Consider the following 13,960-nt stretch of genomic DNA (forward strand, 5'->3'; position numbering starts at 1 on the left):
CAGAGATGTAAACTGGACTAAGTTGGTGAAGTGTAATTTTCAAATTAATTTTTTTCATGCCAATACACATCATAATTAGGATAAATATTGTAAAGGTTTTTTTCTTTAATCGTCACTATATTATTTATTTAACATTAAACTATCTATTATCATTTATATATTTTGTTTGAATCAGTAATGACCAATTCACAGACATGGGTACATCCTTCTGATGCACACTGAAAAGCATGTTTAACTATTTCATGTTTCACAAATAATAATTAAACCAAACCATTATTCCAACCTTTCACTACACTTACAAGATGAAATATTCCAATTGTATAATTTCAAGTTACTAACATGTCATTGCATGTAAACAAAGCAAGAACACTCAACTGATAAAACAACATTTTCTAATCACTACAAGCAAGACCAACATATTAACTTAGTTATATTAATCAGTGCATCATTTTCTTCATTCAGATCCACGTAAATAGTCGGCTTTGATCAGAAGTTAACATTAGCTATACCAGTATACTTCTCTGGGTAAACTAAGTATGTAACCATCAACAGACTGTAACTTTATACAGTCTGGAACATTTCTGTGGCTTCTTAAATAAGGCATAAAAGTATTGTTTAAAGACTTCTTCACTCTTACTTATGATGTATATATGCACATAAACATGCATTATCTATGTTCTCAGTGACTAAGCAATCAGCAGAATTTCTAATTTAATACAATATACTACTCTAACCCCAATAATAATAAAATGAATTAATTTATGGGCTTTAAAACACAGTACAAAACATATTGGGTCTCATCCAATTGAAAAGCCCTTCACACTATTCTTCTTTTAAGAAATGCAAACAGTAAAACATTTACTAGTTCTGATTAGGACAATTTTCTATTGTGATTTACTGTTATGTCCTTCTTCACTTATCTTTCATTAGTTCTAATTAGAACAGTTAGTTCTCTTCTGATATTTACTATTAAACCCCTACTTAACATATATCACTAATTCTGTTTAGAAGTTATTTCTTTACTGTTACAGGACTCCTGCTCTACATATCTTTCATTATTTCTTATTATAACATAGCTGTAGACATTATACATTAGGTCTGGCCAACTAACTATTTAATACAATCATTTATTTATGAGCACTAGTTGCAATAATTACTGTCCTGTAAATTAATTAATTATCAAAATTACAATATGTCTGTTATTAAGCACAGTGCTAACAATGGGCTATACCTGATTTTATGAATTTTCAACTTCTTAGCCATTACATGAGAATAATCAATTAACGAACCAGATCATTGATTCATTAAAAATTTCTATTAACTGCCTACATATGCTTCGTGTATATTTAATACAGTTATTCAACATTAACTTAATGATAATTATTTGCCCATATTCACAGAGTGCTCAAAAAGAAAAAAAATATTGAACTCTGTTTACTTCCAACTGTACTAATTTATGAAATAACATTTAGCAACAGACTAGTAATAAAACCAAAGTATAACATTCTGTGTGATACATGTACCTTCTATAAGATTAATTTCCTTAATTAAGTAAACATCATGTTTAAAAGCTCTAAATTATTAATTACACAATACCATTAAAAAGCAAATTAATATAGCTGAACATAGAAATTTTTCAAACATATAATATTATACACTTTAAAATAAACACATAAACAGTAAATGAATAGCAATGTATCTAATAGTTATCTGGGTTTGGGTCTAAAGTATATTTTTAGTATTGTCAGAAAACCATCACATAGAATTAGGCTTCACAATGCAAATTACAAGACAGTGAACTTCCTATAAGTCAGAAAGCATGTGTGTGTTTCCTTAGAGTCAGAAAGCAATTTACAAAATGCTGTAAAAAAATCTAACATAATGTTATTTAAGTCCAGGTAATGTTGAATTTCATAATAAAAGCACTTTGTACACTAACTTATCACTCTTAAAAGTCATAGTTATTCTCTTAATTTATCAAAACTAAGGGAATGAATGACTCTATAAAGTCTTTATACATACAAGTATTAGATTTCACAGTGCAAACAAAAGAGCCCAGTTACTCAAACTGATACTCTATAGAACTTAAAATTTAAAAACAGTAACAGTTACTGTTCCATCTCATCAGCTGGTGCTCTGAAGTTTATGAAAGTATGTACTAGAATGTTGAGAGTATGCAATTCATCACACAATGACTAATCAGAAGTTGTACCTAAAAAGGTTTGTGTTCAGTATCTACAATATTAGGAGATCAAGTCCTCTCCCTTAACTACTGGCCACTAAAAACTTATACTTTAAATAAAACATAATTAAGTCAAATCCATCATCACATTATGTATAAATATATTTATACAAAATTTGCTAACTGTTAAAAAACCAAGGAAAATAAGGGTTGACTTCTGTACTTTAATTTTAAAACATACGTTATTCTATATTTCATCTTTAATATTTTGCCAATGTGAAATGATTATTTTACTATACCAAACAACATGTACAGGTTTTTGTTGTTTTTTTTGTTGGGGAAGGGTGGTGATATCTCATTTAAAATAAAAAAAACATAAGATGTTGTTGAAAATCTTACTTCTCAAAAACACATGGTGAATCAGAATGCCAACTCAGCCATTTCGTGTTTATTCTTACCCATTAGATAAGAGCTTAAATTGATAATATATGTGCTTCACGTTTACATGTAACCTCTCACCTTGTTTTAAACTGGCCATCAAGGTTGATTCTCAACAGTCAAGAAAATTCTTACGTGGTGTTGAAAGACTGATTAATAAAGAACTTATAAGGCCAAAAGTTTCTACATATACTTTCATATCCGTCTGGCAGAACAAAAGTACATTACATTAGCAGACTTGTTTTTTCTAATGCTAAAATATATTAGGAATTTCTTACAAATATCCTAATGCACATATATTGGCACTGCTAAACTACATTTCTCACCACATTTTCTCTAGGATTTTGCGTTCTTTTTTGTGAGCTTTATAAAAGTTTACTGAAGATTTACATACACACACACAATAAATAATACATAAAGCTAGATTTAGGGCATTTACTTTCATTTTTACATGGTAAAATTTAATTATACCTTATGAATTAATAACAATTACCACATAATGATTTAATATTGATATTAAATCATAACTTAAAAACTAATAACAATTACTAAATAGCGAGGCCCAGCATTGTCAGCTGGTTAACGAACTCGACTCGTAACCTGAGGGTCGCGAGTCCGAATCCCCATCACACCAGCCGTGGAGGGGAGTTATAATGTGACTATTCGTTGGTGAAAGAGTAGCCTAAGAGATGGCGGTGGGTGATGGTGACTAGCTGCCTTCCCTCTTGTCTTACACTGCTAAATTAGGGACGGCTAGCGTAGATATCCCTCGTGTAACTTTGCGCGAAATTCAGAACAAACTTCAAATAACGATTTCGTTTAGACAACACAAACATAGTAAATAACAAAACTTCCCAATTGTTAGAAAGTTTAAACTGCAAATATAATAATACAATGAAAGTTATTTTATTTTTAAATTTCATTTTCTACCTGACATCACAGATGTATTTACATATGATTTATTACTATTAGTATTACACAACGAAATTAACATTATATTTTAATTCGACGTTAAATCATCAGAACAAAGGCACTACAACTGTGTTGTTTGTAACTTAGTTAATGAAAGTCCTAACGTTAGCATCAAACTAATCATTCAGTGTTAAATTCAGTTATTTTTAATCAAAAATTATGGGCCTATATTTAAAGGTATAATCCTCTATAAAAGTTTAAAATGAGATAACTTTTCACGAAGTTTTATTACTCTAACTTAATAAGGATATACTACCTTGATACTTACGACAGTCCCAAGGAACTGGCGCATCAAAATAGCTTGTAACTATCGTATCATCAGATGGAAAACTCACTCGTTGTTCTTTGCCAGGTTTTGTACGTTTCAACCTACATCCGTGCACAACTTTGGCGACTTCGGTCGGTGTAGAAGGTTCCGAGGCGGCCTTCTCGTACACCGGAATGTTATTAAAACCACTTATTTCCAAATTTGCCATAGTAAAAATAAAGATTTTTTTTTTATTTTTATATTTCCGATTCACATGCTACATAACCATAAAATCAACAGTTCTGTGCTATACACGCTCCACATTCACCTTCACATACTAAGAACCAGTTTTAAACTAAACGTTTCATCAATTGACCAAACAGTACGTTATCGCACTTCGGTTTCACTTTATAGTCCCTAGAGGTCGCATAGATCACGACAACAAAATATTTATAACATTGCATAATATGAAGAGGTAATAACACATAACGACAACATATTTTCTTGAAAGCCTAAAGCATATAAATAGAATTTCAACTGTTCCAAAAATAAAAGTGAAATGTTTTTAGAAATTGCAATGTTTCATTTCATAATATACGACTATAAACATTTGTTGATTGCACATATATTTCATATTTTCGTTTTCCTTCAGAAGCTAAATATATGATATTCACAGGTAAACTATCAAAATAGTAGATCAGGGGTATATGTACAGTTTTAAGATAAATCACACTCAACTAGAAAAGTAAAAACAGCCTTTACACATAAGACAACAAAAACAGTTATATTTTATGCATGTACAATTGTAATATGCCTCCCAGATGAATACGTTAATTTTTCAGAAAAAATTGTATTATCTTTCTGTTCTGTTTAAACAGAGCCATTGAAGTAAACAACAGTTCTTTCTTTGATTTGCATAATATATACATTAATGGGCTTGACATCAAGCCCATGTTAATATTAACTTCAAAACAAATTAATTTTGCAAGCGCGCACTAGTAAAGTAGTAATATCATCTTCTCTTATTCCCGTAACTCATTACACGTACCAGAAAAAATGAAACCCTTAACAGAGATTTGGTTTCAATTTCGCGCAAAGCTACTCGAGGGCTACCTGCGCTGGGCGTCCCTACTTTAGCATTGTAAGACAAGAGGAAATGCAGCTAGTTGTCACCACCAACCGCCAACTCTAGGAATACTCTTTTACCAACGAATAGTGGGATTGACCGTACCATTATGATGCCTCCACGGGGACTCGAACCCGCGACCCTCAGATTACGATTTTAGTGCCTTAACCATCTGGCCATGCCGGGCTTTAACACAGATAATATTCGTTATAAAAAAAACCTTGAACAGTGATATATTAGAGCACATATTAAATTCAATAACACAATTGAATTACTTGACAAGGATTACAATAAAGGATAAGTTTTAAAAAGTACTAAAATAAGCCTTTTCACACAGGTTACTGGTAAGAATAATCATTTAAACACACACACAAGAAGACGATATGGAATCAAATTCACGTAGTGATAATGATTGATATACACGTGTTGCTCTTCAAACTGAAATCAACAATCGAATGGACATAAAACCAGTGTTGTTGCTTTTTTCAATTAACTACAACGAAAATCTCTATTAACGAATATAAATCATAACAGTTAATATAAGTATAAACATATAAAACGATAACACAGTAACAACGAAAAATATTAGTTATCTGACATTCCTACATCCACGTTCATTAGGGACCAAGTGGTCTGACTGAAGTCCCAGTGTAAAAAATGCAAAGTCATGTTGCTAAGCCTAAAGTATGTTTGCTAAAGACTTCTCATCATTCAGTTTCCGTGGCTGGCTAGCGTTTTATGGAGGAGTTAATTAATTAGTGCAGAGCCCCGAGTTATTTTTACCTCAACAAATATCAAGGTCATCACCACTCGGTTAATTATAACAATAACTAAAATGATATACAGTTAAATGTAATAACTATACTTGAAATTAAACTGAGAACCATAAGCATAACTAAAAAGAAAGTATAACTGAGAAACGTACTGCATAAAACAATAAACAAAAAAAGCTTTAATTGTTTATGGGTTTTTTTAAATTTCGCGCAAATCTACTCGAGGGATATATGCGCTAGCCTTCCATAATTTTGCAGTGTAAGACTAGAGGGAAGGCAGCTAGTCATTACCATCCACCGCCAACTCTTGGGCTACTCTTTTACCAACGAATAGTGGGATTGATTGTAACATTATAATGCCCCAAAGGCTGAAAAGGCGAGCATGTTTTGTGCGACGGTGATGCGAACCCGCGAACGTCGGATTACAAGTCGAATGCCTTAACCCCCTAGTCATGCCGGGTCTAACATTAACTAAGAACATACATTTATTTTCTAATCACGAAGTACCTAAAACTTATTAATACAAAAGTGAATTATAATACAAATTTTTTTATAATAATAATGAATAAATTAATATTCAGAACACACACGGTGCACTACCAATAAGCCCGGCATGGCCAGATAGTTAGGCGCTGAACACGTAATCTGAGAATCGCAGGTTCGAATCCCCTTCACACCAAATATCCTCGCACTTTCAGCCGTGGGGGCGTTATAATGTTATGGTTAATCCCACTATTCGTTGGTAAAAGAATAGCCTAAGAGTTGACGGAGGGTGGTGATGACTAGCTGCCTTCCTTCTAATTTAGGGACGGCTAGCGTAGGTAGCCCTCGTGTAGCTTTGCGCGAAATTCAATAAACAAGCACTATCAATTAATATACATCAAAACCTTCTTTCTCAACGTTAACTTTCATAAATTAAATGTAGAAATGACAACACTTATATTCGTGATTACAGTATGAAATCAAACTTATAAACACCATTTGGCGTTAAACGAAAACAGAAAGAAAAACACTGTCAAGAAATATGAACCATTTAATACACTTTAAAAATACAGTAATAATAATAATTGGTAAAAAAATACAATAGCCTTTTTCAGTAAGTTTACTACTGCATTCACAGAAGAAGAATAAAAGAAGTCATTAACAGAATATCACAATAAACAAAATGTGAAACAGGATACTACTCTATAAAAAACCAAACTACTTAAGATAGACAATGCACCACAAATCATTTGTAAATAAACATCCAACCACTAGCTCACCCCCAAAAAAGAAATGCAGAAATACACGTAAAAATTACAAAATACATACTTAAATTGAAATACAAAATTTGCGTCACTAACCTAATGCTGGCACAAGTCTTTGCTTTTCTTACCTTAACCCTACCTGCAGTTCTTCAAATGTGGTCTTTCAGTAGGCTACTGTGGTGACCTGTAATGTATATCAGATTTTAATCAGTTCCATTTAAGCCTCATCTATCTAACTTGGCTATGTAAGCAGTACCAGAAACATAGCTCTTTGTTACAGTTGTCCACGTCCCAGTTATCAAACAGGGCTTGCTACATTCAGTGGCTATCTCCTGCGAATGCCACGAAAATACGCTCTAGCGTAAGACATTTTAGATGGTTCAGTTGGGAGCTTAACTCTTGGCAGACTCTGAAAGTGTTCTCAGGACCACTTCACTATTGGTGATCATTGTCAAGGTAAAGTCAGCATCGTGACCACTCTTTGATGGTGAACTCGTTTTCATTGTGTTGGTGGCTTGGTAAGAGCTAGCTATCATTGATTGCTATGGCAGTAAAGGGCCTGGTAGTCAAAATTTGGAAGGTGGAAAACATGAAACAGGGACACTTACCATTCCAGTCTTGTCAATTCTTAAGAGGGCCCAGGAAAAGTTTCTTGGGTATATGAATGCAATATTCCCACAAGAGGTGCGTTATAACACTATATCCACAAAGGGAAAACTTCAGGAGCAGATCATGTTTTTCGATGGTAAGGTTAACTTCAGTTTAATGGACATCAATATTAGTGATAGCATCTATGACTGGGCTGCCTGGAGACTCAGCTCCTTCTGAGTAAAATTTTGAAATGAAACCTTGCCCAGCATTTTGAGAGAAACGTCAACCTTATTCTGTTGAAAACGAGAATTGTATACATGCCACCTGGAATTTGCCAGACTATCCCCTCATAAACCTGATTAATGTACGCCACTTATATATGCCAAGAGAAAGTTATATTTCATCTTAGTGTATATTTATTTACTGTAGTACCACGAGTATTGATTTTGATTTAAGAGAATTTAATTGAAAAGTCTTAATTTGGATAAACTCACTCAGTTATTTTTTACGTCTGTAAAAAAAACAAATTACGCGATTAATGTTTCAAAGATATTAACATATCAGGGGACCACAGCTAATGGGTCGTGAGTTTGGAAAGTCACCCAAGACGGATGCCAAAATGGTTTGTATAAGAACTGTAAGCAATCTGCTATAAATTAGTAAAGTGTGTAAACCTGTAATGATACATAAATGTGTATGATCTTACACACGACATGTGTCGATTGATTGATTGATTGATTTAGTGTTTTATGGCACAAAGCAGCGAGGCTATCTGCGCCAGACATTCGGTAAAAATGTAAAAAATAAATAAATAAATAAATGTAGTAATAAACATAAATGGAAATGAAGGTAAAACAAAAAAGTATAAAACCAATGTTGACACCTAGTCTACAATGTTAAGATAGAAGGCAGAGTATAAGAAGTTGTAAAATATTTACTCTAGCAAAATGGTAATGATCATAACCCGCCAGGAAGACTAACAGGTAAGTTCAAGAACCACCGTCAATCACCTGAAGTTGGCCTTTCCAGTCCTGGTTCCGGGTTATGTGTCATAGCAGCTATTATCAAAATGTAAAAGAATAAAAGTTTTAAAAGACACTCCGCAAAATCGTTATAATGAGTAGCCAAATATCCAGTAAAAAGATAAAAGTCAAGTAAATGGAGTAAAATTTGTAAAAGTAATTGAAGATAAAAGCAAAACGGCAATTAAAACAGAAAATGGCGTAAAAACCAATGTTGACATCCAGTCAACAAAGTTGTAAAGAACTACCTGTAGCAGAATGGTAATGATCATAACCCGCCAGGAAGACTAACAGGTAAGTATAAAAACCACCGTCAGTCACCTGAAGTTGGTTTTTCCAGTCCTGGTTCCGGGTTATGAGTCAATATGGCCAGTACTAAAAAGTTAAGTAGTAAAAGTGTGAAATGATATGCAGCAAAAGCATAATAACAACTCGCCAGGACGACTAACGAGTAGTTCAAACGGATAGTTCAAACAGTAGCGTTAGTCACCTGAAGTTGGCCTTTCCAGTCCTGGTGTCGAGTTATTTAATGTTCTGGCCATTGTCCAATGTCAAATTGAAGGAGAGAGATTAAAACTGTAAAAAAGGAACCACAATTAAAAAGGTGTAATGAATAAATATGCAACACTTAAATGAGATTAAAAAGATTAATGGCCATTAAAAAATTAAAAACATTATCAAGGTGGACAGAGTCACCATCACCAATAACTCTGTCCAATGTTACAGACTGACCCTGGGAAAAAATATGTTTAAAATATTGCCGTCGTTGAGAATTGTAACGATGGCAAGAAAGTAAAACGTGGCTGATAGTGATTTGAGTGTTACACAAACTACACATTGGTGCATCAGTTCCAGATAAAAGAAAATGATGAGTTAAAAAACTGTGACCAATGCGTAGCCTAGTGAGAACAACTTCCTCCTTCCGAACTTTACGGAAGCTAGATGGCCAAAGTCCAATTTTGGGTTTGATTTGAAAAAAGTTTGTTGTCACGTTGCTCACTCCAAGTGGACTGCCAGCTGGCACGGAGCCGAGCCTTGAAGACAACACCATAATCCATGTACGGAATAGGCATATGAGTGATGGTGCTGAAGCAGACATATTTAGCTGCCATGTCTGCAAGCTCGTTTCCGCGAATACCAACATGGCCTGGTATCCAGAAAAACTGGATTGAAGTAGCTGCTAATGAGAAATGGGCCAGTCGGTTTCAAATGTCAGCGAGAATAGGATGTGAGCTAACGTGTAGCGATTCCAAGGCAAGTATAGAACTAAGCGAATCAGTATAAATAGTGCAGTTGGAGTACTGCTCAGCTGCAATATGATCCAGGGCAAGAGATATGGCATACAGTTCAGCAGTGAACACAGAAGCTGTAGAAGGGATTCTGCGCGCAACTACTGACCCATAGCAGAGCCCACTGAATTACCTGATTTGGAACCATCTGTATAAATGGAAACTGAATGATTGTTTGAAAGATATTCATTGAATAAAAGACGGTACTTCCAATCTGGAGTATCTGCCTTTTTTTTAGGTGACTGAAAGAAAGGTCACATTTGGGGGCTGTAATAAGCCATGGTGGGCTGGGCCAACCTGTGGAATCTGCAATGTTATCCAAGGACAGACCCAATTCATCCAATTGCGCCTGGATGCGAAGGCCAAACGGAGCAATGACAGATCGTCTGTTCTGAAAAAAGTACTGCCCACCGAGGAAGGAAAACACATTTCCAGGTGGGATGTTTTGGTAAGGAACGAAGTTTCGAAGTATATTGTAAAGACAGTTGCAAACGGCGAAGGTGTAGAGAAGGTTCATGAGATTTAATGTATATATTTTGAACTGGAGAGGTACGGAAAGCCCCAGTGCGAGTCGAAGTCCTTGGTGATGAATGGGGTCCAGCATCTTTAAGGCTGAGGGTCTGGCAGAGCCATAGACCATTGATCCATAATCGAGTTTCGATCTAATAAGAGCACGATATACCTTTAACATTGAACAGCGATCTGCCCCCAACTGGTAGAAGAGAGAACACGGAGGATGTTCAGTGCTCTTGTGCATTTGACCCGAAGCTGCTTTAAGTGTGGTATAAAGGTCAGTTTACGATCAAAGATAAGCCCCAAGAACTTGGTCTCCGGGACCACTGGCAGCAAAACTTCACCGATATGAAGTTCAGGATCAGGGTGATTACCCCGTCGACGGCAAAAGTGCATGCATACAGTTTTGGAGAGAGAGAAATTAAAGCCGTTCGCCAGAGTCCACTTCCGTACACAATTGAGGGCGGTTTGTAGTTGCCGCTCAATATATCTCATGTTTGACGACTGACATGAGATGTGAAAGTCGTCGACATACAGCCCATTCGCAACAGTGAGAGGGAGTTGTTCAGTGATGGCATTTATCTTTATACTGAAGAGTGTAACACTCAATACACAGCCTTGAGGGACTCCAAGTTCCTGTACAAAAGAACGGGAAAGTGTCGAACCCACACAAACTTGGAATCTCCTGTCCATTAAAACTTTTTTAATAATCATGGGTAGATGGCCACGTAACTCATATGTATGGAGGTCTCGCAAAACGCCACACCTCCATGTTGTGTCGTAAGCCTTCTCTATGTTAAAGAATATTGATACAAGATGTTGGCGGTTGAGAAAGGCTTCTCTGATAGATGTTTCATGACGAATTAGGTGGTCTATGGTGGAGTGCTGTCGACGGAACCCACACTGGGTGGGCGAGAGGAGGTTGTTTGATTCAAGGAACCAAACAAGACGAGCATTAACCATTCTTTCTAATGTCTTACAGAGACAGCTCGTCAAAGCAATTGGACGGTAGTTTGAAGGAATCTTGGGATCTTTCCCTGGCTTAGAGAAAGGTAAAATAATAGCCTGGCGCCAGGCATCAGGAAAAACATTCTCCTGCCAGATCCGGTTGAAAACAATCAGAAGGACATCAAGAGAAGCAGGAGATAGATGATGCAGCATGTCATAATGAATATCATCAGGTCCAACAGACGTACTGGCAAACCGATGAAGAACCATTTTTAGTTCCACCAGAGTAAAGGGACAATTATAGTCAAAGAAACAGTCAGTTCGAAAGGAAAGAGGTGATCGCTCTGCCTGAGTCTTGATGGCCAGGAAGGTGGAGGAACAAGCAGAAGTGCTAGATACCCGGCAAAAGCTTTCACCTAGAGTGATAGCGATGTTCCGAACATCAGTCACCTCCCGACCATCAGAGAGTAAGATCGAGAGGGGGATAGAATTGTAGTGTCCATTAACCTTTCGAATCCTGTCCCATATGATCTTGGAACTGGTGGTAAAAGATATGCTGGTTGTGAACTTAATCCAAGATTCCTTCTGGCTTTGACGTCTTACCCACCTAGTATGTGCACGGGCCCGTTGGAAAGCAACCCGGTTTGAAAGTGTGGTATATCTACAAAAAGTATCCCAGACCCGCTTTTGAGCCTTCCGTGCTAAGTGTCAAGCAGGATTTCACGACAGACGAGGATATCGTGGAAAACGTGTCGAGGTTTTAAGAATACACTGAGCAGCTGCATGTGTAATACAGTCAGTTACCGCTGCTACACAGTCGTCTATTGATGGCTGATTTACGATGGCAGGATCAAGTTCTGCGAGAGCAGTGAAAGTGGACCAGTCTGCCTGATCCAGCTTCCACTGGGGCACGTGGGTAGGGTGGCATCGACCACGGCCAGTCTCTCTCAAAAGGATCGGAAAATGATCACTGCCTAGTGGATTACTGTCAACCCTCCATGAAAAATGGGAGAATAATGAAGGGGAGCAAACTGAGAGATCAATAGCGGTAAAGGACTGATTAGGTGCATGAAAGTAAGTGGAAGAACCAGTATTGAAAAGAGAAAGATTGTGATCAGAGAGCATCCGCTCTACAGATCGGCCCCTCCCATCAATAATAGCACTTCCCCAAAGTGGATGATGTCCATTAAAATCCCCCTCGGATTAGAAATGGAGATGGCAATTGTTCAAAGAGAGCATCAAGATCTGATTGATCATATGTCTCTCCAGGGGACAGGTACAGAGAACAAACAGTGATGGTATGACCCAAGGATACACGGATGGCTACAGCTTCCAAGGGTGTGTTGAGTGACAAAGACAGGGTGGGCACGTGTTGATCAACCAACAGTGCCACCCCTCCATGTACTCGACCATCACACAACCTGTCATTTCTGTACAGAGAAAACTGCCGAATGGAGACAGTATCAGCAGTTTTGAGAAATGTTTCTTGTAAAGAAAGACAAACAGGGTGGTAGGAAGTAATCAGTGTTTTGATATCATCCAGATTAGAACGTAAACCTCAACAGTTCCATTGTATTAAGGTGGCCATTTTTAAGAACGGGTAGGTGAAGTGGCTGGAGAACCCTTCGGTTTACGACCACGTCTTTTTTCTTTACTGTCTTTAGTTGGAGGAGGTATATCAACCTCCATGGATCCTGCTCTGGGTCGGGTGGGCAGGTTTTTGTTATTGGAAGGGGAATCCAGTGACTGAGGATGCGAACGAATAAATGTTTTGTCTCTTGTGGTGGGAGAAAAAGATGTATCAGAAGAAATGCCTGTATTTGAAACTGAAGGACGTGGATCTTGAGGTTTGTTGGAAGGTATGGGAGGAACAGAGATGGGTGTGAAAGTCGATTCATCAACCTTTTTAACCACGGAGGTCAAAAGGCTTTTCATCTGTTTTGAAAACGATTCTCTTGGAGGCACAGAGAGATCTGTCTGCACTCCCACTGTAGTTGTGGAATGAAGTGCAGTAGCATATGTCCGAGATGGAGTTGTGGACAGCAATTTCCGAGCCTCAGGATAACTAATGTTACGTGTCGTTTTCAAATGCTGCACCTCTTTTTCCTCCAACCATTTTGGGCAAGAATGAAAGTAAGAGGGGTGGGAACCATTGCAGTTTACACAATGTGGGTTCATGTCACAGTCATAGGCATCGTGGTCCTTGCCTCCACAACGAGCACATGTCAGGGAACCACGACAAGATGTCTTTGAGTGGCCGAATCTCTGACATTGGAAACATCGAAGAGGGTTTGGTATGTATGGCCGACCCTGCAAATGAGATAACCTGCCTTGATGGTGGCAGGTGCACGTGGTGAAGTAAATGTTAAAACGAGGGTATTTGTTGGCAGTGTAACTCCATCTTTGCGAGTGGAGATGCGCCTCACTGCAGAAACTCCTTGAGTGGAGAGACCAGCGAGAATCTCTGACTCGGAAACGTCCTTCAAATCCCTTTTAACAATAACTCCTCGTGAAGAATTCAAGGTAGCATGGGGTGTAACCTCAATAGGTATATCCCCAATTGCCTTTGAATTCAAGAGGAGTTCACTGTGTTGGGATGTGGATGTTTCAAC

General features: G+C 37.0%; 1 protein-coding gene across 2 annotated transcripts in view; it reads right to left on the reverse strand.

Annotated features, from left to right (window-relative positions):
* LOC143228866 (uncharacterized) overlaps positions 1–4,224 on the reverse strand; it is a 94,724-nt gene extending 90,500 nt beyond the window's left edge. Inside the window, exon 1 of one of the 2 annotated variants that reach the window (XM_076460284.1) lies at positions 3,861–4,224. In XM_076460284.1, coding sequence (XP_076316399.1) covers positions 3,861–4,068 — 208 coding nt within the window. In that variant the 5' untranslated portion in view covers positions 4,069–4,224. Of the gene's footprint in view, positions 1–3,848 lie in introns of both variants that reach the window. The other variant, XM_076460274.1, reaches the window with a different exon arrangement.
* Between the last annotated feature and the right edge of the window lie 9,736 nt (positions 4,225–13,960).

This window comes from Tachypleus tridentatus, chromosome 1 (genome assembly GCF_004210375.1).
Source record: "Tachypleus tridentatus isolate NWPU-2018 chromosome 1, ASM421037v1, whole genome shotgun sequence".
Taxonomy (NCBI): Eukaryota; Metazoa; Arthropoda; class Merostomata; order Xiphosura; family Limulidae; genus Tachypleus; species Tachypleus tridentatus.